Below are 26,533 nucleotides of genomic sequence, written 5' to 3' on the forward strand. Positions count from 1 at the left end.
TATTTATATATGGTTGTAGAGCTCCTTAATTCCTTTCCGTGGATATAAAGAATGCCGAAAACAGAGTTAAAACGAAGAAGTTATGATCGTTTGAAGTTTGGGTGGTTTTGGGCCAAGCTGAGTAAGTTGGGCGTACAAAAAGGTGTACAGTAGGCGTACTAATGGAATCCAGAGTACGCTGTGCATACCCAATCAGTGCCTAAACCCTATTTTCGTGGTTTAAGCCCTATTTAAGCTCCTTACCCCCCCCCCCCCCCCCCCCAAACCCATTCCATTCTCAGCCTCCACCCTTTTCATGAAACCCTAACCTTATGTGAGCTAAAAGAAGGTGATTTTGAGTGCTTTGGAGTATGCATGGTGCACCTTGGAGAAGAAGGAACTTCTTGTAGAAGTGTTGGTTTCATTGGAGCTTGTAGATCTAGACTTTTTTCACCTTTATCTATCTTCTAAAGGTATAAAATTTGAATCTTGATGATGTATTTGTTAGATCTAGCTAGTTTTGGATGTTATGAGCTTTTGGTCATTTTAGTGCATAAAGTTTAGATCGTGAAAGTTTGTGACCTTGTTATGGATAAAGTTGGAAACTTTATCCATCTAAACATCATTGTGATTCATATCTAAAGGTTAGAGACTTAGATTTAATGAATTAAGTTGAAAAAGATTCACTTTTGGACCCATTTGATGCTTAAAGGCTAGATCTTGGTGGTTTGGACCATTCTAATGGATAAAGTTGGAAACTTTATCTATTATGGAGCTTTTAGGATCCATAAAGATATAATATTGATCTTTCTATACCTTCTATGAGAGTATCATGATGTCTTAATGGATTAATAAGTGAAGGTTTTAGCTTTTTGTGACATCCCCAAAATCACGGCCAGAAAAGACCGATTTCATTTATGCTTTTTAAAATAATTTCAGAGTAAATCCTTTTGATTTAAAAGTGTTGTGGAATTTGTTCCCAAAATAAAACATGATAAAATAATATTTATCAAAGCATTTCATCAAGAGATGCATTTTCATTATATAATCAAAACTCGGGATGTCATGTTCCGATACAGACCATAAAGCATAAACGATAACATTACGAGTCATTCAACAAATATATACATATACAGACTTGTAAACAAAACAACTCGATGATTCATCCATCTTACGCCCTTGCGCCACTTCCTGTAATACAAATAAAACTGAGTGGGTCAGGCTTGGGAGCTTAGTGAGCATATAGGGTTTTCAACCCACAATAAATAAATAATATTTAATTTCACCAACCAATCACTATCCCGATTACCCATTCCCGTTATCCTCACTTTACGTCCCTAAAAGAACACCTATCTCAAGGGACCTAATCTAGGATTTTCATCAGGACGGACATTACTGCTAAGGGGTTTCCTCAACAATAGATATCCTAAAGGCAACCATGAGGGGGATAGAGTACACCGGTTAACACATCGTTCACAGCACCTACAGGTTATGAACCTGCTAGCGTTCCACTGGACTGTCTAGAAAGAGTCCGTGGTCGTTATCCATACTCCGCTGAATAACTAGATCAACAACAACAACATCGAGGCCTCTCATTTGTTTATTACACACCAACTATCTACCCATGTTCTACCCAACATATTAGTAGATAAAAATATATATTTTTATACATAGTTTAAAACCTGTATAGCATGTTCAATCAATATATATATTCCACATAACAGATGAGGCACACCCACATAACACGTATTTCATAGAAAGTAATTCAGATCTATGAGATAGAAGAGAGTGAATATACATTCACACACATAACAACAAAATTATACACATAACACGTATTTCGTATAAAATACTTCATAATTATGCGTTAGAAGAAAGTAACTACACACTCACTTGATCAGAAGATGACCGGACAACACTACGACTTGTAGAAGTAGTAGTCTTCGGCAGATCTGGAAGATCTTCACAAAAACCGGACTCCTCGCGGGCAGAGCTTCGACTTGGGAATCTTACTTCTCGGGATCTTCGGGACCTCGGGACTTGCTTCGGGGCTCGGGAATGATACCGGGGCTTCGGGGTACTTCTGGCACGCAAAACGATGCAAAACGGGAGAGAGAAGAGAGAAAAAGAGCAAATGAGCCGGCTGCCCTCACATCCTATTTATAGGAGGCTGGAGCATCGGAGTACGCTGGGTGTACACGTCCGAATCGTCATTGCTTACGTATCCGAAGAACTCGAGTGCAAGGGACGTCACGCTTCGCTGTACGCTGGGCGTACTTCGGATGAGTCCGATGACTCCTTTTCGGATAATACCAAAATTTGGAATTAAATTTAAATATTAAATATTTAATAAACTTCGGAAATTCATATCTTCTTCATACGAACTCCGTTTTCGACGTTCTTTATATCCACTCGTAGGTGAGACTACGCTCTACAACTTTCGTTTAGACTCCGTCGGCAAATTTTGACTTTATTTTTATTATTTATTTTTAGAAGGCCGGGACAGAAAACTTCGTTATAAATTCATCACTTCTTCGTTTGACGTCCGTTCTCGCCTAACTTTTCATCGCTTCGATACCAACAACGAGATCTTTGATTCTCGTTTAGATTGTTTCGGCTAAAAACCGCTCGATCTCAAATCGAGTATTCGGGCTGCATACCGCTAAGTCGAAACTTCAGAAAATCATTACTTCCTCATACGAAGTCAGATTTGAGCGTTCTTTATATATTCGGAAACCTCGTTTCAACTACTATAACATTATCCAAAGATATCAAGTTTATTTTACACTTAAATTTTGACGCTCATTTTATTCTTAATTTATCAAATCACATAATTAAGCAATTAAGCACAAAACACATAATACTCAAATAATACACTTCTATTATTTCAAAACGGGTACAAAGGTTAACCTAGACTATTATATCAACATTAATGACAAGCCCAGAAACACAGGCGTTACACTTTTGGACCTTTTCTAGACATGGAAAGTCATAAATGTGGAAACTATATGACTTAGAGTGATGTTGTGGGACTAGATCTGAGTGTTGGATGAAAGGACTTAAGAGATTAAACACTTAATGGAAAATGGCTATTTGGCCGGGTACGCCGGGCGTACCTTCGAGTACGCCAGGTGTACTTGTATGGGGTCCCGATTCTGGTTGGTGTGACATCCCCAAAATCTCGGCCAGAAAAGACCGGTTTCATTTATGCTTTTTAAACATTTTCAGAGTAAATCCTTTTGATTTTTAAAAGAGATGCGGAATTTGTTCCCAAAAACAAAACATGATAAAATATATTTTTATCAAAACATTTCATAAAGAAATATGATTTCATTTCATAATAAAAATTCGGGATGTCATGTTCCGATACTGATCATAAAGCATAAACGATAACATTACAAGTCATTCAACAAATATATACATATACAGACTTGTAAACAAAACAACTTGATGATTCATCCATCTTATGCCCTTGCGCCACTTCCTGTAATACAAATAAACTGAGTGGGTCAGGCTTGGGAGCCTGGTGAGCATATAGGGTTTTCAACCCACAATAAATAATTATATTTAATTTCAACAATCAACAATAACCCGATTACCTATTTCCGTTATTCTCACTTTACGTCCCTAAAACAACATCTATTATAAGGAACTTAATTTAGGATTTTCATCGGGACGGACATTACTGCAGAGGGGCTTCCTCAACAATAAGTGTCCTAAGGCGACCATATGGGGGATAGAGTACACCGGTGAACACATCGTTCACAACACTTACAGGTTATGAGCCTGCTAGCGTTCCACAGGACTGTCTAGAATAGTCTGTGGTCGTCATCCATACTCTGCTGAATGACTAGAATAACACCAACAACGAGGCCTCTCATCAATTTATTTTATTGCACACCAACTGTCTACCCATGTTCTACCCAACATATTAGTAGATAAAAATATACATGTTTTATACATAATTTTTAAAATAAAAACTGTATAGCATGCACTTTCAATACTCCATCCAAATAGCAAGAAATACGTAAACACATAACAAGAAATTTCAAGGAGAGTCATATAAGTCTATGTGTTAGAAGGTAATAATAATACCCTCACACAACCCGTATTCTTAAATACATTCAACGATTACTTGTATAATATCGCGTATTGAAAGGGACTATACACTCACTTGATCAGAAGATGATCGGGCAGCATTACGGCTTGCAGAAGTAGTGTTTCTCCGTAGATCTGGAAGATCTTCACAAAAACCGGGCTCCTCGCGGGCAGGGCTTCGGCTCGGAAATCTCACTTCTCGGGATCCTCGGGGCTTCGGAACTTGCTTTGGGGCTCGGGAATGATACCGGGGCTTCGGGATATGATTGGCAAGCAAAACGAGGCAAAAACTAGAGAGAAGAAAGCGTTTGAACAAGAGAAAATGGCTGATCTCGGTTTCTATTTATAGGCTGCTGGGTCTGGGATTACGTTGGGCGTAATTTCTAATTACGCTGGGCGTACTCAGTACACTGGGCGTAATCTCCAAGTACGCTGGGCGTACTTCGACGTCACTGCATGCGTCATTTGGTGGCACTCGAGTATTGGTCAGACAAGTTGCACCCCTCTGAGTACGCTGGGCTTACTCAAATTACGCTCGGCGTAATTTGACTCGTCAAACTTCTAAATTGTGTAACTTTCGCATACGAGCTCCGTTTTTGACGTTCTTTATATCCACGCGTAGGTCAGACCATACTCTACAACTTTCATTTAGACTCCATCGGCTAATTTTGACTTTTATTTTTAGTAGGCTGGGACAGAAAAACTTCGTTATAAATTCATAACTTCTTCGTCCGACGTCCGTTCTCGCCTAACTTTTCATTGTTTCGCTACTAACCACGAGATCTTCGATTCTCGTTTAGATTATTTCGGCTAAAAACTGCTCGATCTCAAATCGAGTATTCGGGCTGCATACTGCCAAGTCGAAACTTCAGAAAATCTTAACTTCCTCATACGAAGTCAGATTTGGACGTTCTATATATGTACGAAAACCTCGTTTCGGCCACTACAACTTTATGCAAAGATATCGAGTTTATTTTACACTTAAATTTTGACGCTCATTTTATTCTTAATTCATTAAATTATAATAATTAAGAAAACACACACATAATTCACATAATTCACAAATAATACATTTTTATTATTTCAAATTGGGTTACAAAGGTTAACCTAGACTATTACATTGCTAAAAATGGCAAGCCCAGAAACACGGGCGTTACAGTTGGTAAGTACGCCATGCGTACGAGCTGAGTACAATGGGCGTACTCAGCCTGAAGTTTGATTTGTTAACTTTGACTTCCGTTGACCGTTGACTTTTGACCAAGTTTGACCTTAGGCCAAACTTGAGGGTTTTGGCCTATTAACTAAGATTTTATCTGGTTCTGGTATTGATAGCTCAGAAAGTCGGCGGGGCAGTAGCTAAGGATTTCTTCCGGGGAGCTTTTGCATTCAAGGTAAGTTTCCTCATTGTTTGTATGGGTCGAAGGCACCAGTGCCGGCCCATTTGGTTTATATATTGTAGGAAGACCCGAGGGTTATCCTTAGACAATATGTATGAAAGACCAGGAGGCGGCTCCTGGCAGACTATATGTTATTATGTATGGTATGAAGACCCCGGGGTTAGCCCTAGGCATTATGTACGAAAGACCAGGAGGTGGCTCCTGGCACACTGTATGCTAATTAGCTAAGTAGAGTAGTATGTATGCTAGCTGTCTTTGTGATGCTTGCATGGAAGACCAGGAGGTGACTCTTGGCACTTGTTTGTAAGACCCATGGGGTGGCCCCCAGCTTGGAAAGAAAGACCACGTGGCGACCCGTGGCATAATAGCTAGACTATGTATCAGCACATAACATCTTTATTGATTATGATATATGAATGATATGTATGGCTCATGGTTATGTATGATAGTATGTGATTTATGTGCTTATATGAATAGACAACATCTGGTTGAAAGAGACCGAAGGGGGTGTTTGGCTTAGCTTTTGAGAAACCAAAAGATCTTTTAGAAAAAGATAGAAGCCAAAAGATTTTTGGTAAAACAATTTTAAAACCTACTTTTCGATTTATGATAGAAGGAAAATCAACTTTTTGGAAAAGTCAGGAAAACCCTGACTTTTTGCAACTTTTCCAAAAAGGACTTTTGACCCTTAAAAAGTTAAGTCAAACACCCCCTAAATCGCAAAATTTCTTTCACGGCTGCTCTTACCCTTTACACCTAATAAATGAATGTTCTTGACAAATTCTAATTAAAATGAAGAAAAACAAAAGCTGAAACTTAAGTACTTTACAACGATCGTCATATATAAGGGGAAAAGTAATCTCTTTGATTCGTTTCAAAGACTACGGAATAACCAGCAATACGAACAACTAAAATAGTAGTAGCATCTTGTACATTGCAAATACCATACAAGACACAATCCTCACAAACTTCAATACATCAAAAGCACAATTTTGTCTATTTACAAAACAAGATGAACCATAGATTCCAACTCATATCGGCTACCTCTTCAACTCCATTCATCATAAAATTATGCATAAAGTGGAAGATAGCCAAGAGCCTTTAAAAAAACGAGTTCTTAACAGGAGACCTTCCCACAGCCTTCATCAAGTTGGCTACTTCAAGAACCCTAGCAATTTTCGTTCCCCTCTTTGCCTCTGCTGATGCTCTTCGTTCTTCAGCCTTATGATGTGCTTTTGCTATCTCATTCTCCATCTTTTCCAACGCTCTTGCTCGCTTCTCTTCAAGCTTTCTCTGCAACAACAGAAAGCTAATTAACAACATCAAATCAACTCAACATATTTGTTTAATACATAGAACTTGACTCAATATATACCTCGACTTTCTTCATTCGTAAAGCAGACTGTTGAGCCTGCTCGCTTTCCCAACCTTTGATTATGGCGTCCTCACACTTAAACCTATTGTTGATCTCAGCAACCTTAGCATTCTTCCATGCTGTTATCTTGGATTCAACCTCTTCCTTCTTAAAGCTTGTCACAGACACCAACACCTGATCATCTCGACCATGGTCAGCAGTTACAACAGAACCACGATCTCCTAACACAGAAGATAAGGCCGCCGGAGGATGCAATCCGAAACCCCAGTTGACAGAATGATCGTTTTCAGCTATGCTGCTTCTGCTCGCTATGGGTGATCCTGCGAGCACCAGTGTACTATTAGTAACACTCATATTTGAAAAACCTCCACGTGAAGCTTGATCACTTGTAGTCATGGAAGGAGATGAATGAAGAGGGGAAAATGGTGGAGTCAAAGCATGTACATCCCTAATATCTTCATCGCTATAAAGATCTTGGACGCTTCTATCATAATCAGACATTAGTGGGGTTAATTAGAGCACTTTCTCAGTTTAGTATTCAAAAAGGGTGTAATCACTAATCAGATGGACAAAAATATGCATTAACCAAGATAGACAAGAGATCACAAGATATTGATATGCAATGTGACATAATAAAGTTTAATTTACTTCCGCGTAATTGACTCGTCTTCATGATGTTTCCTTTGCAGGTTTTCTTGATTAAATTAATCCAACTTTTTCTGCAGTTGGTGGGCGAAAAGGATTTGAATATGTGAAGGTTCATGTCATGGGTCCTCCATCAACAGTTATCTTTAAGTGATTGGAGTGGTTCGATTATAGCAATATTAAAGACGGATATAAAATTGACAAAACGCGTTTTTTGTTTCAATTTCGAATATATAATAACGACTACACGGGTCAGTTTTATAAGTGTGGTTGTTTTTTAAGAAGCACCATTCTGGTAGCTCCACGTTTTCATGTGTTACTTGTACCCCCAAATGACCCGACATGATAACTATACCACTACGTAAACCTTTTCCTTCGCAAACGGCAAATACTTTGGGAAAAGTGGCTGACATATAATTATCGACCTGGAAAAAATTATCAAGGGACAAGTAATGTAACATCCTAAATCTATACAAACCGGTCATCTTGATTCTTGATTCTTGAACACGGATTATGTAAAATTTTAAAGAACTATACTTGGGCTTTTATTCAAAAGTCTAATGTTAAATAAATGTTTTGGGCCTGAGAGTATTTTAGCCCATAAGAATGTTAGCCCAAAAGAGTTTGTTAACCCCATTCATTTAAAATAATGTTGGTAATATGAAAAATCTAATATATTTGTTTGATTAAATTATTAAACTAATTAATGAAAATATGCATTTTATAATGATTATTATTAGACAAAATTCATGATTGGTTCATGTAGTTTGCAAAAAGTATCACTTTAAGGATAACTATCAGAAACGTTATGTCGGTCCTCGTAGTTTTATTTTGTTGTCTTGTTAGTTCTGCGGACGTTAAATCTTACTTTTGAAGTGTTACTTTTTTTAAATAACTAATATAATTTTATGCCAAATTTGAAGTTTTCAATAAACCTATATGACTATTTTTGTAACATACTATATATAAACCTTAGGAACCATTATTTTTAGATAACAGACAATACATAACATGTATTTCATTGATACCACAACGAAAAGAGACGTAGCTGCACATCACCGACAACCTCTTTGATTCCCCGTCCCTGCCACCGCTTCTCTTAATCGGCCTCACTCACACGAGACTCTACTCTTTAGTTTATCAAGGTTTCATTCCTCCTATACACCACCCTACTCCCATCTCCATATCTAAAGGCGTTTCTGGGTTTTTTTTATTTGTTTTTATCTTATTCATCCCCAAACAAACAGGATCCGTTTGTTCTTTTTCTTAAAACTTATGTAGCTGATTCAGATGGCGAAGGAATTCCAGGTGGTGGTGGATGGAGAAGACAAAGGTAGTTAGAGGAAAAGGGATGCGGGGAATAAGGGAGAGGGAGGGGATATAGTAAGAAGGAAGTTAGGGTAGGGTGGGGGTAGGGATAAAAGAAGAATGCATTTAATTGAAAAATAACCAAAGTAATATAGAAAGATAAATTAGTTATTTCACACATATTTAACCTTGTTACTAATAAAGTTAAGCTAAAATGACTAATCATGGAAGGTTTTGAAACCACAAGTACCAACAACATAACGCTTCTAATAATTATCCTCAAAGTAATATTTTTTGTAAATCATAGGGAACATTCGTAAAGTTTTGTTTTGTTTTGTTAATATTATTATTATTATTATTATTATTATTATTATTATTATAATATAGTGGTATATGATTAAAATGTCCACCTTCATGGTAGCATGTGACTTTGACAAGTGATTTGCATTCATATCTGGTATGGGAAGGATTAACACATGATATCTAAGTTTTTCTTCATGTGATTGAGACATCTTCTATGAATTTTCTTAAGCCATTGGAAGGTACAAGTAGTTTGACAATCCTTAAAAACTTGTGTGTTAACCTCTATTTATAACTTTATTTTACATCTCTTTTTTATAGGAAAATATTACACAGTAAACAAAAGATATCGTGACTACAAGGATATATGACATGATATTCATGTATTAGATATCATCAATCATGCCCTTCCAAATAGTGTCTAGGCTTTAGTTGTATATATTCATCTCTTTGAAGTTGTATCCAATCGTTTATTTGGAATACTAAAGAAGAGGTGAAAATATTAAACAAAATGTCAAGCTTTAACAAGATGACACAAATAGATGTGATAATAACATCATATATTCATATACTCTTCATAATACTATTCGAAGCAACAAATATGGTTTTTTAACACTGTTTACAAAATCATTAATATATATATATATATATATATATATATATATATATATATATATATATATATATATATATATATATATATATATATATATACTCTGGCTCTATTTTTTTAAATGTCAGGATTGGCAATAGAAGGATTATAGAAAGCAAGCCATTATAAAAAGATTCAAGATCATGTTTACACTCAAAATTTGTTATAGTAATGAAAATATGATGTGGCATTCAAGGAATATCTTTTAAACCTAAAAATGATTGGAGAACTCTTTGTTATTAATTAGTATAATATGATGAAATATGAGATATATTTTAATAGCATTTCATATAATATGATGAATTATATTATCCGGCCACAAGTTAGCTACATAAAATCTAGCACAAATATTGCAAATGCAAAGTTCACCTGTAGCAAACTTATAAAACTTTTAACTTCATAAAATAGTTTATAACCAAAAAAAATGTACAAAATGTTCTCTAGATCACAAGCTTTCTAATGATGCTAACACACTCGAATAAGAGACTCATCATTGTGCATCAATCCAAACACACATCAATTCTCCTCCAATTAACACTTGAACTTTTAGGGTACAAAACCTTTACCGTCCCCCAAGCTCATATGGGTGGGCGTTTTTTAATTCAAAATCATTAAAACAATATATGACAAAGGCATACACTATTCAAACCCGACTTATTTTTTTTTCCCTTTCTATCTTTTTACACATTTTCTTATATAAGAAGCTAAAAGAAAGATCGTTTTGTAGGACCTCGTCCAACAGCTCTCATCAAGTTGGCTATTTCCAAAACCCTGGCCACTTTGGTTCCTCTCTTGGCCTCTGCGGTTGCTCGTTTTTCCTCTGCTTTCCTTCTAGCTTTTGCTACATCATTTTGCATCTTCTCCATTGCTTTTGCTCGTTTTTCCTCCAATTTTCTCTACATAACATAGACGTTATGATAAGTTTGCACGTATATAGAATATAATATAAAACTTGCAAAGTTTTTATTTATGAAATTTAAATATAAATACATGGTTTTTACTTTATAACAGCACAATACCCCACCAGTTGAAATATAATGTCTCTAATTTATCAACCAAATCTACTCATCTCCCAATTTGTTATTGGATCCTTATAACATGGAGCTTTATGTTGTATCAAATACATTTTAAATAGTACCCAATAGGAAATTATACGATTAGCTCTTTCCAAAAAGGGAAACATCAAATCATGTAAAAAAGATTTATAGGATAAGAACATAACAATCATAACATTTAAATTTTATTATTTAATTAAATTATCTGATAGTTAAATGTTTTTCTTTTCATCTAATATCTTAAGTATAAGATAATGGATCGAAAATTTTAAATTCTATCATAAAATGTAAAAAGTATTGAGTACGTAATACGTATTTACCCTTTTTACCTATTTTGTGATAAGTCGATTAAAACTTGCAACAAGATCCCATAATTTTGTTTTATTACACTTTAAGTACCTCGATTTTCTTCATCCACGAAGTGGACTTCTGAACCTGTTCGCTCTCCCAACCAGTGATGATCGCATCATCCCGCTTGAAACGGTTGTTGATCTTCGCAATTTTGGCGTTCTGCCATGCCGATATCTTAGATTCCACCTCCTCTTTCTTCACCCGTTGCACAGAAGACACATCGCCATGGGTACCCCCACTGCTACTACTTATCAAACTCATCCCACCACCACCAGCGCCGCCGCCACCGTTACCAAGTCTTGCCGGAGAAGCCACCCTTGGATTATTATCCGCAACAATCGCCAAAGGATTGTTTTCCACCAGAATTTCTTCCTCCCTGATCCTCTGCAAGTTACTAATTGGCTCGTTGTGTTCATTAACATCTATGTCGTTTCCTGCAAGTACCAAGGCGTTAAACTCCCTACTCATGGTGGTAAAGTTTTCGGTTTCCGTGCTGCCTATGGAGAGATTTGATGATCTGTGGCTGGTTGTTTCCCAAGTTTCTCCCCGGCGAGGGTGGTGCGGTGGTTGTTGTTGTTGTTGTGGTGGTGGTGGTGGTGGTGATAGTGATGGTGGCGACAGGGCATGTATTTCTCTTATGTTTTCATCGTCTTCATCTTCATCTTGTTGTTGTTGATGCTGTCTAGTGGAAGCTTCAATGAACATGGCGGTTTTAGAGACGAAGAGAAAAGCTCATGTAAATGGAGTAAAGGGGTTTGGATTATGATTTATGTTAAAGCAAATATGAGCCACACATGTGGTGGAAGTTGCATGGAGCGAAGGCTAACTAAAGGAAGCTACAATTTCCTTAACCCCATGGCTCAATACAAAACAAAAGGAGTGTTTTCTTTCTTATTATTTACTTCCCAATTATATTTTAATAATTTTTTTAAAATACTTAATTATCGTACAAAAATCAAATTTATTCTAATTACCCTTATGTTATTTAATTTCTTTTGTAAAAATCTTTAAGATGGACCAAGTATAGTACGTACAATATTAAATCATAATTAAGCAAGAATACGATTTTAACCTATTTAAAGTACTGATTAAATTACAAATTATAAGTCAAAATAGTAATATTCAATGTTGATAAGATTAATTAACAATAAATATTAATAGTTTAATGGTATAGACAATATATTGAACATGTATTTGAAGTTATCCGATCATGATCATTTGCAATAGTCAAAGGATACGTGTATTTTTTCTGGAAAAAGAGTATGTAATTATTTGTTATATATATTGTCAGTGCACATATATTTAATGCATATTATATTATATGATTATTGAAGATGAGCATGACATGGAATCGGTTAAAGATTTAGGGTAAATAGCACAAAAAACACTCCTTTTACACAGAAATTCGATTTTGACACCGTGTTTTTTTTTGTGTCAATTTTGACACTGTGTTTTTCAATTTGTTACAATTCTGACCACTTGACTGGTTAACCAGGTTACATGCTGACGTGGCATGATGACGTGTCAGTTTTGATGAGGTGGCATGCTGACATGATATGCTGACGTGTCAAAATTGATTTTTTTTCCACAAAAAACACTAAGTTTTCACTTTTTTTTTCGATTTTGACACTAAGTTTAATTTTTTATTTCAATTTTGACACTATGTTTTTTTGTTCCAATCAAACATCATTTATCAAATTTTGTTCAATTTTGTCTATTTTCCATTTGAAACCGTATAAATATATTTTTTTTATTACATTTTAAACCGTATAAACATATTTTTTTTGTTTAAACCACATTTTTATTTAAATACAAGGTGTTTTTTTTTCTTACAATCAAAGCATTAGTTATATCATGAGAATCAAACTAACCATAAGCTTCTAATAAGATGTAAAAATTTGATGGGTTGGAAACTTGATATTCGAGTTTTGATCAACTACACGCCTCCAAATCTCCAAACACATTTTAAAGTTGCATATTTAATATAAAATACAATTTTTAAATAACTAATACATATTTATACATAAAAATATGGTTTGAGTGTAAAAAAATTTATTTATACAAAACTATGGTTTTTAAATGAAAAAAAAAACATATTTATACGGTTTAAATGTATTAAAAAAATATTTATACGGTTTCAAATAGAAAATTGTCAACATTGAACGAAATTTGAAAAAATGATGTTCGATTTGGAACAAAAAAACATAGTGTCAAAGTTGAAAGAAAAAATTAAACTTAATGTCAAAATCGAAAAAAATGAAAACTTAGTGTTTTTTGTGAGAAAAAAATTCAATTTTGACACGTCAGCATATAATGTCAGCATGCCACGTCATCAAAACTGACACGTCATCATGCCACGTCAGCATGCAACCTGGTTAACCGGTCAGGTGGTCAGAATTGTAACAAATTGGAAAACACAGTGTCAAAATTGACACAAAAAAAAACACGGTGTCAAAATCGAATTTCTGTGTAAAAAAAATGTTTTTTGTGCTATTTACCCAAAGATTTATACTGGAGCCTCTATCTTTGAAACTGATGTATTCGAGAATCGAGATGATATAATAAGGTAGGTGGAATTTATAAAAATATGAACAATGCATTAATTGAACATCGATCAAGCCTGAAATTTTATATATAATAGGCTAAAATTTGTAATTTACTTTTTATTTATTTATTATTGTTATCGATAAATTAATTAGAAAAGTTTAAATAGAAATTATTTTTTTTAAACGTCTGGACAAATAAGTCGAAGTCCACTAAACTTAGGTCGGAAAGGTGGCCAGATATACCATTCATAAAAAGCTACGTGTCAAAGATTTAGAATATTTTATTTTGCATTATTTTTGTCTTTCATTATTATTTTAATCCTTATTTTAATTGAGATAATGCAATTACCCCTTAAGTTAAAGCAGTGTTTTATTTGCATCCTCTGGGTATATTGAAATAATAAATCCGCACCTATTCAGATTTAAAGTTTACCATTTTCATACTATTAGACATGTGACATGTGAAATAGCCGTTTATGTGAAACATTCGTTTATATAGTCATAGAGAGATAATTGTAAATTGTAGATATTCACCTTTTTATTTCATTCCAATGAGATTTTAGAGTCTATTTCTAGTATTATTGTTTCCCTTACATAATATGATTATATGAAAGCAAATGAGGCGATAGTAGCTAATGCTCTTTTTAGTTTCTATATTAACAAACGTAAAACAGATGATTGTCTCAAGATTGTTGAGATTTATTTTTCAGTTTAATTTCATATGAAAGAAAAATATTTGATGATTGTGGTAGATTAGGACGTATGTCTCCAAACATCTTTATATATACAAAAAATCTCTATATATTTTTATTTTTGTTTTCTTTTATAATACTTTAAAACTGTCGGCCAAGATCTATCAATATGGAGGGCCCACATAATTAGGTGTTTCCTCACCAATAATGCGCTCACACGCGTCACATATTCAGAGGAAGTCCATATCACGTGACACAAGATCATTGGCCGTGACCCGGATTGAATTAACACTGCCGATGTGACGTACTCTAGCGAGAAACGTTATACTTAAAAAAAATACACAAGTTTTTTTAACACAAATGGTTCACGGGGTATACTAGTATTTAAAATACTTGGCACAGAAAGTTTCTATGGTTCTATTCCACACCTCATCTCACACTTTTCTCTGCTAACTCTTTCTATGGATTCTCTCTAGTTTTATTTGCCATCTCAAATCATTTACGAAAAAAGACATCATCAAGCAATGTTCAATCGGACTTGAAGATTCTTAACAAAACAAGCCAAAAGTCTAAGGTTTAGGAGAATTTTGAGCACGTTGAAGATGGAGTTGGCAAGCAATGGGTAGGATGTCATGGTGTTAGGGATTGTTTACAACACAAAGAATTTTGACGATGACACTGGCATGTAAGTATTTTAAATTTTTCGTTTTAGTTATTTTTTTGCAATAAAAAAAATATATATATTAATATTGTCTTTTATGAAATTAGGGTGCATGTCGGCATGTAGAAAAGAAAAACGCTTGATAATTTACCGCGACAAGCTCAAATACATGGAAACTTAACTTTTCCATTTCGACAATGCCAAGGCACGAGAGTTGACGGTGGAATGTGTTTAAAGAAGGGCCGGCTACCATTTGATTATTATTTTTTTTTTTGGAAAAACAAATATATTCTATTTTACTCCTATATAACACTTAAATCTCCATCTATGTCTCTCCACCACCTGTGATTTATTCCAAATGTGTTATAACCTCGATTTCCTCAAGTAAGTCGTACTATTTTAAAACATGATATATATATATATATATATATATATATATATACTATCTTATAAAAAAAATCTTATTATTTTTAAAAATATATTAAATATAATAATATTATTTTTTTAAGACGTACACAGCTAAAAATACAACTAACCATTAATAAAATAATATTAATTTGTAAAATATTATTTACATTTTGAATTTGTCCTACATACATAGATTGCAACTATCTAATGCATAACTTTTGGAACATATTTTATCCGCCTTTTATCTTTTACACATATATCAGAACTTAATACTTATTTATTTAACAATTGTTGAATCCGTCATCCTACTTAAATGCATAACTGACCAATTTCAACATTTTAAATTTCAAAAATACAATTGAAACCCTAAAATCTCAAGTTCTCTGTATAAACCAAGGATTCCAAGTCAGCCTCTACCCATGTTTTCGCCTTCAACAATTTATATTTCTTTAGATCTAGCAACAAGCATTTACATGGATGTGTGGAGCACATATGATGGTGTTACAGCCCCCCATCTGCACACCACTAACATTGTCGTGTCTCTTCTTCAACCTCAGTTCCCTAACATGAACTTGCTTTGTCTCCAAACTCTTTCGTTCTTCGACTACTAAGCACCACCACCATAATCAATGCGCTCGACATTGGCTCCGCCCTTGGACAACTGCCCACTGGCAGCACGACTTCACATCAAAACACAACCACACATCTCGCAATGCTAAAGACATCGCACATTCGCACTATCGTTATCACACCCACCGGAAGGCTTAACATCCGCCTCTCTGTCGTTTACCACCATGGTCCACCCTTCTCTCACTCTCAAAACCTAATCCCCATTTTCAATATATGTTTAATGTTTTATATGTGTTCTCACACGAAATTCTATTTTTATTGGTTTTCTTGTTGATTCCATATATGTATTGCTGGACTGAAGCTTGAACAAGAAACTCCCAATGCTCCTATGTTCCCTAACCATGAAATGATTCTTTTATTGCAGGAAACTTCTACAGATCCATGGATGTATTGTATGTATGTGTTTTTTTTTCTTTTTTATGAATTTCTAGGGCTTTGATCAGTTTTGATTTGATTTATTTTTATATAAGAAAGTTATATTGATCTATTGCATAACTATTTTCAAACTACATGAGGTTTTTAAATTGATTTCAGAAAACATTGGAATCTAAGCCCAATGTTGAACAATTTGGCTTATTGGAAGTAATTCTTGCAACAAACTGGATACAAGTTCTCCTACTAGGAAACACTAAGGATATCATTCTCATATAGGTTCCTGTTATGAGACACTTGGTATGTTACATTTCAATTTTTTTGGTTTTTTAATTAAGATGGTAACTTTGTATATTTTTAGTGGTTTAAATATGTGGTTTTCATATAATTTTCAACCAAGACAGAATTCGTAAGGCATACATTTTTTCCAGTCGTGTTCTTGTATATAAACACCCCGTCTTTATAAACATATTTGATGTCTGTATGTGCTAATTTGATGTTGTTTTTGCTATGGATGTGCAGGTTATTGATTATGTATTGGATAGACAAAAGGAGACTGAATGGATGTGCATCGTGTTGTATTGCATATAGCGATATATGTACAAGTTTTATCATCACTATTTTTAATGTTTTTTGAGGACATCCGTTGATATCTGAAAGGAAGCCAAGTACAAAATTTGACATTTTTTGAGTGTTGGGTTCTTAGTTGGTGGGAAGACTCTACGTGGGAAATTAGAAATTATAGGGAATCTAATGCATAGGGCTTGTTGAAGGGATCAGATGCCATTGTTTCATGCCAAGTCTTCATATAAACCATCATGTCCTCACATGTTAATACCTAGAAACAAAAGAGACAAAAAAAATTTATTTTGCCTTATTATTCTCCTTTTTACTTAAGTAATCCGGAAACGTTAATTAGGTGGAAAAAACATAACTTTACCTTTTTTTTTGGTTTATAGTAGTATAATCCATTTTTGACAAATCTGTTTTTCATATAGGATGAAGTGATTAATATCAATACTTTTTTTTGGTTTATAGTCAGTATATAGTTAGTTTTTATAACAATTTTATTTTCATGTAGGATAGAATGGGTAACAGTGGCAGGAAATGGAAGCTGTGGAGGAGATAATAAAGGCAGTCAGTCAGGTGTTGATTGCAAGGGTTTCGAAGGAAGCTACATGGGCAAAATCTCTTTATTATGAGTCATGGTTGATTTTAAAAGACCAATTATAACAAGAAGAGGATGTATGAGCATTTTATTGGTTATCTATTATTATTGATTATATATTTATTTAATTTAAAGATCTTGTTCGTTTTTTGATAAATACAAATAATACATCACATAGAATTTGTGTCACTCCACATGATTGAAATTGTTTTTTTTATCATCTTTTCATAACCATTTCAACAACTTATACACTAAATGAAAGAATATATTCTAAAATAGCCAGGTATGTAAATAAATAAAAAAAACACTATTCAATTTACATAAAATGAATGAATCAATTTCCTTTAGATACTAAAATTATTCTAAAATTTAAATTGTAAGTAAATTACCAACAATCATTTGTTAAACTTGAGGACAACGACACAAAATATACTATAATATTTCAAAATAAAGAACAAAGTTGCAAAAGAACATTTTGGAATCAAAATCCTAAATGTTCACTCAGAAAGAAAAACTATAAATTACTCCAAAACAAACCAAATTTGCAAAAGAAAATATTTTAGAATCATAATTGCAAATATCTAAAATTGAAAATATATTCTACAATTATTCAGTGATGAAACAGTTTTAATCATTGGATTTTTTTGATTGAAGAAGTCTTTACTGGTTTCTTTGATTGATTCGGTATTTCCCTTCTTTAAATTCAACAGGTCTCAATCAGATTACATCATATCGCGGACAATATTATCCACAAAAAAAATAATGTCGATACAATTAACGATTACATCATCGATCAATTCCACAAGGAAAAGAGAATTTACTATAAACAGTAGACTTAAGCTTTAATCATTGGATTCTTTGATAGATGCAGTCTTCATTGGATTCTTTGATTGATGCAGTCTTTCCCTTCTTGAAATTCAATAAGTCTGAATGAGATTATATCATATCTCGCACAATATTATCCACAAAAAAAGATAGTGTCGATGCGATTAACGATTAAATGATCGATGGATTCCACGGAGAAGAGAGAATTTACTAAAGTATCGATGAAACTATATATGCTAAATATGCTTTTATCTGTTGGAATTCTTGAACTCGATCACTGTTAGTGGGTTACCTCCTCATTACCTTCGGTTGAAAGTTGGATGCCCAATAATAGTGTTACGGAATATTGACCCTACAAATGGATTGTGTAATGACACCTGATTGATATGCAAAAGTTTTTAGCAAAATGTCATTGATGCAAAAATAACTATTAGTCAACATGCTGGAAAAATTATATTTTTGCCTAAGATTCCTTATGCCGATCTGATGATGACTTGTTCGCATTCAAGCTGAAGAGGAAATAATTTCCTATTCGATTATGCTTTGCAATGACAATCAATAAAGCTCAAAAACAAACAATTCCAAATATAAGTATCAATCAGACACAATATTCTCGTATGACTAATTTCTATTGCATTGTGTAGAGGGATCTCACATGGCAATACAAAAATGTTAGTTAAGTCTAACAAAAACTTAAAAGGTGATGTAGTTTATACATCAAACATGCTTTACAAAAAATTATCGTGAGATTAATAATGTATGATCAGTCATGTGTTGTTACATATTTTCCTTTTTTTGTGTTCTTATATAATTCAATTATTTTTGATTGAATGAATTAAACATTTTTTATTCTGTACCGCCTTGACATGTTTACTTTTATCGGTTATTTGATGTATCATGTTACAAATAACACCAAATTTGGATTCAATTGTCTTCAACATGTGCTTCCTTTTAGAATATAATATTTTTTTGTAAACGAAACATATTGCCGAAAGAAACTATGTGCCACCGTCGCTTTGCGCGGGCCCACCACTAGTGTATATATATATATATATATATATATATATATATATATATATATATATATATATATATATATATATATATATATATATATATATATATATATATATATATATACTAGCCGTTTACCCGCGTAAAGCGGCGAACGACAAATAGTTTGTTTCGACAATTAATTTCTTCTCGATGGAGAATGATTATTTTCAATTCAATCATTAGTTTGTTTTAGGAAACATGTCGTATTAAAAATAAAGAAAATTCATGAAATGACCAAATTATAGGGTGTTGAGTATTTATTTGGATGAAAAAAGATCTGGTCAAAACCTTAGAAGAGAAAATTTATAGGAGTTTGTTTAAATTTTAATATTATTTTATTAGTGATTAGTTGTACAATTAGCTTAATGATTTGGACGTCTTAAAAAAATATTATTATTTTATTCAATCTATTTTTAGAAATAGTGGGATTTGTTTTATAAGATAGTAAAGATATATATATATATATATAGGGTTAGGTTATTTTGTTTTTAGTAACTATTATGTGTCAGAATGCACAGATCTGGACCATTTGATGAAATATAATCAAAGGTCATGATCTGAGGGTCTATGATAGTAGAATAGGATAACATATACCATATAATCACACAAATTTGAGCATAAGGGCATTCTAGTCAATTAACATATATTAAAAAAAGAAATTTTCGGATTTTTAGGGATAATTAATTCCTTTATTTTTAAAAATCTAAATATTTCAAATTAATTTAAAATTAAAAATCCGATTTTTACTCTGTCAGAATGATAAAATTTTAACCATAAAGTAATAAACATATTTTTCGATTTTATTATGTCAGAATGACAGAATGTCAACCATAAACTAGTAAATATATTCTGAAAGAATACACAAAATCCATTCTTGAACTAATAATATACAAAATAATTACATTGAACGATTGTGATTCATTGAATTATAACAAACATTCTGAAAGAATAATAAGTATAATTCTTAAAAAATAACAACATTCTAGATGTCTTGTGTATGTTTGACCTCTAAGCCAATTCAAAATATGCTAGCTTTCTATGAGATTGACATTTTGTGACATTGACATTCTGTCAGAATTGTATTGCATGAGAATGATTTTATACAAGGAGCCTTTCCCATCAGGTCTTCAAGCCATTTCTATCACAAATTCATTTCCAAATACTTTGTAGTGATACACTTGTAACAACTGCACATTAAACATATAATTAATTAACTACAAATTCTATCAGAATAAAGCAATAATATTCTTATATAATAAACTATTCTTTCAGAATGGAAATATTATAAAAAGGTAAACAAGGCAAAGTTATGATCAGCCCATATGTATGTTTGCTTCAACATCATAAACATAAGGAAAAGTCAGTTTGCTTCAACATCAAATCTATGATCAGGATAGATGTTTGCTTCAACATCATAAACATAGATTGAATCATCAATACTTACAGCTACAAGTTCTCTGCCATCAAAGAATGGTGTCTCTGAATTTCTGAAAAAAATAAAAAATTACAAAAACCCAACTCAAAAAACTTAATCAAAGATCAATAAAGTTCATGTAAACTTACCAGCATCTCCTCATTAACCGGTGATTCCATCACTAACCATGAATACAATCTGAGACTGTCATATTTCTCTTTGGCATTTCATCAAACACTTTAAGGGCGTTCCCTAAATCACCACATTTTCAATGAATCATGAATGAAAAAAAAACAATTCAGAACCATCAACATCAAATGAGTTACACAGGAGGGTATACCTCCTGTGTTCGGTTTCTATATGATCGAAGAAAAAAAAGCATAAATGGTTATGTGACTTCGGTTTTGATTGAAAATGGTAGAACCCCCATTTTTTAACCACAACCATTGAATCATTATTGTAACGAAAACCTGTGAACAAACATAAAATCAAACTCCAATTCCAATTCAGTCTTGAACAGACTGAGGGTATCGCCGATATGGATGTTTCGTCTGGAAGCCCAAACATTGTAGAGTTCAATTTCGTTGGTTGCAAGGATTCGCCAACCAACATCGCCCCCAACTGGGAATTTGGTAGTGCCGATGACTTTCGTGATTTAGGGTTGGATTGTGAAGAAGCGGATCAGAAGATGGTTGTTTTTCCTCCTTTTATTTTGGTAATTTTAAAATCAAATCCCCCATTTATCTCAATTACCATAATTTTAGAGTCATGATTTACTAATTTACCCTTTTTAATTTATTTAATGATTAAACTATTCTTAAATTCCTATTGGTGCATTCATGCACACAATAGTTGCTAAAAACATTTGAACCTAGCTCTCTCTCTCTCTCTCTATATATATATATATATATATATATATATATATATATATATATATATATATATATATATCGGTAGATTCAAATGTGGATGCACATCTATTGTGTAGACGTAGGAACCAATCAAAAATTTAGAAATATTAAATCATTAAATAATCTATAAGGGTATTTTAGTAATACTAGCCATTATTAATTATGGTAAATAAAGAAAATCTTTAATTACCTTTAAATCTAGGAAATCGGTTTATGAACCCTAAAATCCACCCATCGACCCCTTTCTAACAATTCATCATCTTCATTATTTCCCCACCTCCGGAGTTGACTTACTTCCCTACCTTAATATATGATATCCTTGTTGCATCCACCTCTTCTTTCTTCTCTATATGTATGTGTATGTTTTGACGAAAAGATGAATAAAGGAGGTGTCGACATACCAACCAACATCATCACCGTGCATCATCCTGTCCGCAATCGGCCACCATCGTCATCAAGCTAACCACCCTCATATACCCATTTTAATCATCTCAGGTAAAAGAGTAGAAGTCTCTAGTCAATTCACATCTTAAATCAAAAGTCTGTGTCATTTTTTAAAGCAATTTCAACCCAATTTCTTTTCATGTCTATAGGGCATTTAGCTTTTCAATATTTTTGGAATCTAAAAATTGTTTTGTATGATTTGTTTTCTTTTCTCCACACGATCTTATATTTATTGTTTTTCCTCAACTTGCATACAAAAAAATTTTGATTTTGCTATGATGAAATAAGCACCCCAAGTGTTTGATGTAATGTCCCAAAGAATGTTTGATTTTTAATATACAAATGGTTTTTCTGGTTCTAAATGTTTTTTTATAATTTTTGATGAAAGGGGTTTTTTTAATATCTAATGTCGACAAATCATTCAACCAAAATGTTCTGACCATCTCTTTCGTGAAATTATGGTTTAAAAGAAGATTGGATTTCATATATACATTTAGTCCTAATACTAGCAAGACACTCTAAACAACATAAATCAATCAAAGGTTTAGTCTCATTTTGATTGTTTTTGTACTACATACAATACACATAACTTCATTTTTTCATAAGGTGAAATTTCTCACTTTCTATCCAGGTGAAGGAGTTGAATTTTTTATGTTGCACCAAAGAATAGGAAGTCTTAATAGACTTATTGCTAACTATTATAATATTTTATTTTATCATTCTATTAGAATATTTACCTGGTCATTTTATTAGAATACACATCAAAACATTATATTAGATTGTTGATTACAGTTTATTGTGACATTCTTTATCATAGAAATAGTTTGAATGTATATGAATATATAAAAATGTCGTATGAATCTTTATTTAAGTTTACTCATTTTTATAACGTTCTGTTAGAATATATATATATATATATATATATATATATATATATATATATATATATATATATATATATATATATATATATATATATATATAAGTGTTATAAGGTTTTTAATCCGTAAGAATATTTATGGATATGTATTTAAATAAAGATGTCTACAAATATATAAGAATGTTGGTATTCTTCAACTAATGATTCAAGAATTTGTTGTTATCCAAGAAGTTCATTCTGAAAGAATGTGCATTCTGTTAGAACGTTATTATTTTTCAAGAATCTCGTAAACATATTCTATGAGAATGTTTGAAATAAAAGAATTATTATATATTAAAATAGATTTTCAAAATTAAGAGAATTAAATACCACTTAAAATCAGAAAATTTCTTTTTTTAAATGTAGTTTAATTGACTAAAATACCCTTATACTAAAATTTGAGTGATTATATGGTACATGATATCTCATAGTAATACCATAAACCCTCAAATCAAGATCATTCATTATATTCATCTATTGGTCTAGAATTGTCCTTACCACCAAACAATAGATGTCATCCACATTATAACATATATATATACACACTAGCCGTTTACCCGCGCCAAGCAACGGGTGTGAATACTTTCATTCGAAAATTAGTTGAAGAGGCGATTAGGGTTGTAAACGGATCGATCATTTAACGAATTGTTTGTGAACCGTTCGGTGGAAAGTTCGTTTATTTAATATGAAAACGAACATAAACAACCATCGTTCGTGTTCAGATTTGTTACGGCCTTAGGTGTAATCATCATTATATTATTGCATGAATAGTTTACACATGTACCGCACCAACAACAAATAATTATATTTCAATTAAATGTTTTGTTTTGAGAGGAAATTACTAAAATCGTCCTTATGGTTTGGTCAAAATTTCACGTTTGGTCCTTAACTTTTTTTTTTGCACACGGGTCGTCCTTGTGGTTTGGTTTTGTTGCATTTTTCGTCCGTTACATGCATAAAGTTAGAGACCAAAGGTGTAATTTTGACCAAACCATAGGGACGAAAAACACAACAAAATCAAAACACAAGGAAAATCTGAGTGCAAAAAAAAGTTAGGGATCAAACGTATAATTTTGATCAAACCATAGGGACGATTTTAGTAGTTTACTCTTGTTTGAGGATTAGGGTTTAAGGTTTTAGTTTAGTGTTTATAGATAATGGTTAAGGGTTTAGAGGCTAAGGTTTACGCGTTAGAGTTTAAAACTTAGGGTTTATGGTTTGAGATGTAGCATTCAAGTGCAGGGATACAATTTATCTTACTTTTAGTAATTATAAAGACTATTTTAACAAACATTTGAGTGGGGATGATATTGATTTTAATGTTTTTCTAATCAGTTTCACTTAATCTTGTAATCAAATAATTGATTACAAATTTAAATAAAAATGTATAGACTAAGCTAAAAAAAACACCACCAAAGCCAATAATGGAAACCATGTAAGGCTGTGCGCCACTTATAGCAACCTATTTATAAGCACCCAAAGCAGCACCAGGAGATTGATGACCACCAAAATCGATTTTCTTGCCAGTTTTCCTTTTATGGGGAAAATATGTAGAAAATCCGATTTTCTTAAAGTCAAAAGTTATTTTATGGGCGGTATTGGTAATTTTCATTTTTGGAAAACTACTAAAAATCCAATTTTCTGAAAGTATCATATGCATAGTGAAATTGCCCATATCAGGAGTGAATTGGAGCAAGGGTAAAACCGTCAATAAGTGGAGAAAGTCCTTCAAGCAAGGGCATAGAGCATTCCATCTAACCAAAACTTTATAGATTACACGTTACTTCAGTGGCGAGTCTAGAACGTGAAACTACATAGGTCACTATTTAAATGAAGTCAATAAAAAAGAAAAATATAAAAAAAGATAACTATTGCGAGTTCGGATCGGGTTGAGTTGTATAAGTAAAAAAAAAAATTTTAAGTTTTTACAATTATACGCGTCGATATCTTTATACCTTGATACTAATACTTTCTAAAACATTTTTTTTCAATATATGACACCAAACTATTATTTAAAAAGATCATCTTTTTTTTTACATCGGTCTTTACCAACTGTATTGTTGAATAACATTCAAATAAGCGATTCAAATTAGAAGTTTAAAACATAAAAAAAAATTATTGTAAAAGCGTGAAACAATTAAAAAGTGAAAAAATCACTGTTAACATTCAATATCGATAAAATTTTGTCCATTGACAATTAACAATCTTAGAAGTTAGGTTTTTTAGAACAAATAAATTATGAAACAATATTAAAAAAAAAAAAGAAAAAAAAACCTAAGGCAAATGTAATTAATAGTGAACGAAAGTGCGAAAGTGTGAATTTTGAATCACCAATCCATTATTAAGGTCTTTCATGCCAATGGAATTTGGAAATAGAATTTCCTTATATAGTCCTGTTTTATTTAGCTTACAAACTTGAATATTTATCGGCAGCGATCGTTGATTATGTTGATTCCCAACTTTGTGTGTTGTGAATTGTAAAACGTCTATTCTTAATTCATGTTTTGTTTTAATTTAATTTGTGTTGAGCGATAGATTATACCCTAAAAATTTATTGGGCTAGTAAGATATGGGATATGGGTTTTAGAAATCTGATTTATAAGTATATTTTTTTGCCAAGGTGGTTCATTTAATTTTTATAAGGTAGGTCACATATTTTTGTTCTATATAACTTCTTAACAAAAGAAAAAAAAGTGGGTCAAGTGACCCACCATGCTAATATACAACCTCACCACTGCACGTTAGCACACTTTGCATGTAAGCAGTGGACAACTTCAGTAATTGGCCACTCCATTTTCAGGGGTAAAATGGTCCAGGATAGCATCAACGAAAAGGCCAAGAGTCCAAAGACCAATTGGATGATTTCTGTGAAACCTAAGCAGAATAGATCGTATAACCAATTCTCAAGACATCATGCTTTTTTGAATTTTAATTCCTGAATTATATGAAAATACTAACTTCTAGGATGTGACCATCCATCTGATTTTTTATTTTTTATTTATATTTATTTATTTTGTTTGTATTTCAGCGGCATCAACAGGGTCTGCAAATTGCGATAATATTTGTTTATTCTCTCAAAATTTAAAGATATTAAACTTCAAGGTTTTTCTTAATGAACCATAACAATGACCAACAACATATAAAACATTTTTAGTTGATTGAACAAAAATATACTTGCTTCATACTACGTCAACGGTTGTTCAATCCTCATACAATTTACTCAATCCACAACACATTTGAAACATATTTTTTAAAATCCAAGCACTAAATTCCCATCTTGCTCTAAACGAATAAGCAAAAACTAAATAATAAACAACTAAAGGACTC

General features: G+C 32.6%; 2 protein-coding genes and 1 long non-coding RNA gene across 6 annotated transcripts; 1 reads left to right on the top strand and 2 right to left on the bottom strand.

The window, feature by feature from the left end:
* Positions 1-6,316: 6,316 nt before the first annotated feature.
* LOC111878618 (remorin 4.1) lies at positions 6,317-7,559 on the bottom strand. The gene is made up of 2 exons (XM_023875128.3): positions 6,850-7,559; positions 6,317-6,767 (listed from the first exon to the last, which is right to left on the bottom strand). The coding sequence occupies exons 1-2, from the start codon at positions 7,348-7,350 to the stop codon at positions 6,576-6,578; spliced, it is 693 nt and encodes a 230-aa protein (XP_023730896.1). The 5' UTR covers positions 7,351-7,559; the 3' UTR covers positions 6,317-6,575.
* A 2,688-nt stretch (positions 7,560-10,247) lies between these two features.
* LOC111878638 (remorin 4.1) lies at positions 10,248-12,020 on the bottom strand. The gene is made up of 2 exons (XM_023875147.3): positions 11,209-12,020; positions 10,248-10,650 (listed from the first exon to the last, which is right to left on the bottom strand). The coding sequence occupies exons 1-2, from the start codon at positions 11,863-11,865 to the stop codon at positions 10,459-10,461; spliced, it is 849 nt and encodes a 282-aa protein (XP_023730915.1). The 5' UTR covers positions 11,866-12,020; the 3' UTR covers positions 10,248-10,458.
* Positions 12,021-14,516: 2,496 nt separating this feature from the next.
* LOC111878688 (uncharacterized) lies at positions 14,517-17,771 on the top strand. Of its 4 annotated transcripts, none has more exons than XR_002845850.3 (3): positions 14,525-15,083; positions 15,167-16,769; positions 16,992-17,771. It is a non-coding gene; the product is annotated as an uncharacterized LOC111878688 (long non-coding RNA). The 4 variants fall into 4 exon arrangements; XR_006187027.2 differs by having other exon boundaries at positions 15,167-16,493; positions 16,632-17,771; XR_008226405.1 differs by having other exon boundaries at positions 15,167-16,264; positions 16,462-17,771.
* The last annotated feature ends 8,762 nt before the right edge of the window (positions 17,772-26,533 follow it).

Source organism: Lactuca sativa, chromosome 9 (genome assembly GCF_002870075.4).
Source record: "Lactuca sativa cultivar Salinas chromosome 9, Lsat_Salinas_v11, whole genome shotgun sequence".
Lineage (NCBI taxonomy): Eukaryota > Viridiplantae > Streptophyta > Magnoliopsida > Asterales > Asteraceae > Lactuca > Lactuca sativa.

Excerpts from the sequence above, each read along its gene's own strand:
- LOC111878618 (XM_023875128.3), bottom strand. The coding sequence starts at position 7,350 with ATGTCTGATTATGATAGAAGCGTCCAAGATCTTTATAGCGATGAAGAT. Across the intron at positions 6,768-6,849 it reads TACGAATGAAGAAAGTCGAG|AGAAAGCTTGAAGAGAAGCG; the intron begins GTATATATTGAG and ends CTGTTGTTGCAG.
- LOC111878638 (XM_023875147.3), bottom strand. The coding sequence starts at position 11,865 with ATGTTCATTGAAGCTTCCACTAGACAGCATCAACAACAACAAGATGAA. Across the intron at positions 10,651-11,208 it reads CGTGGATGAAGAAAATCGAG|AGAAAATTGGAGGAAAAACG; the intron begins GTACTTAAAGTG and ends TATGTTATGTAG.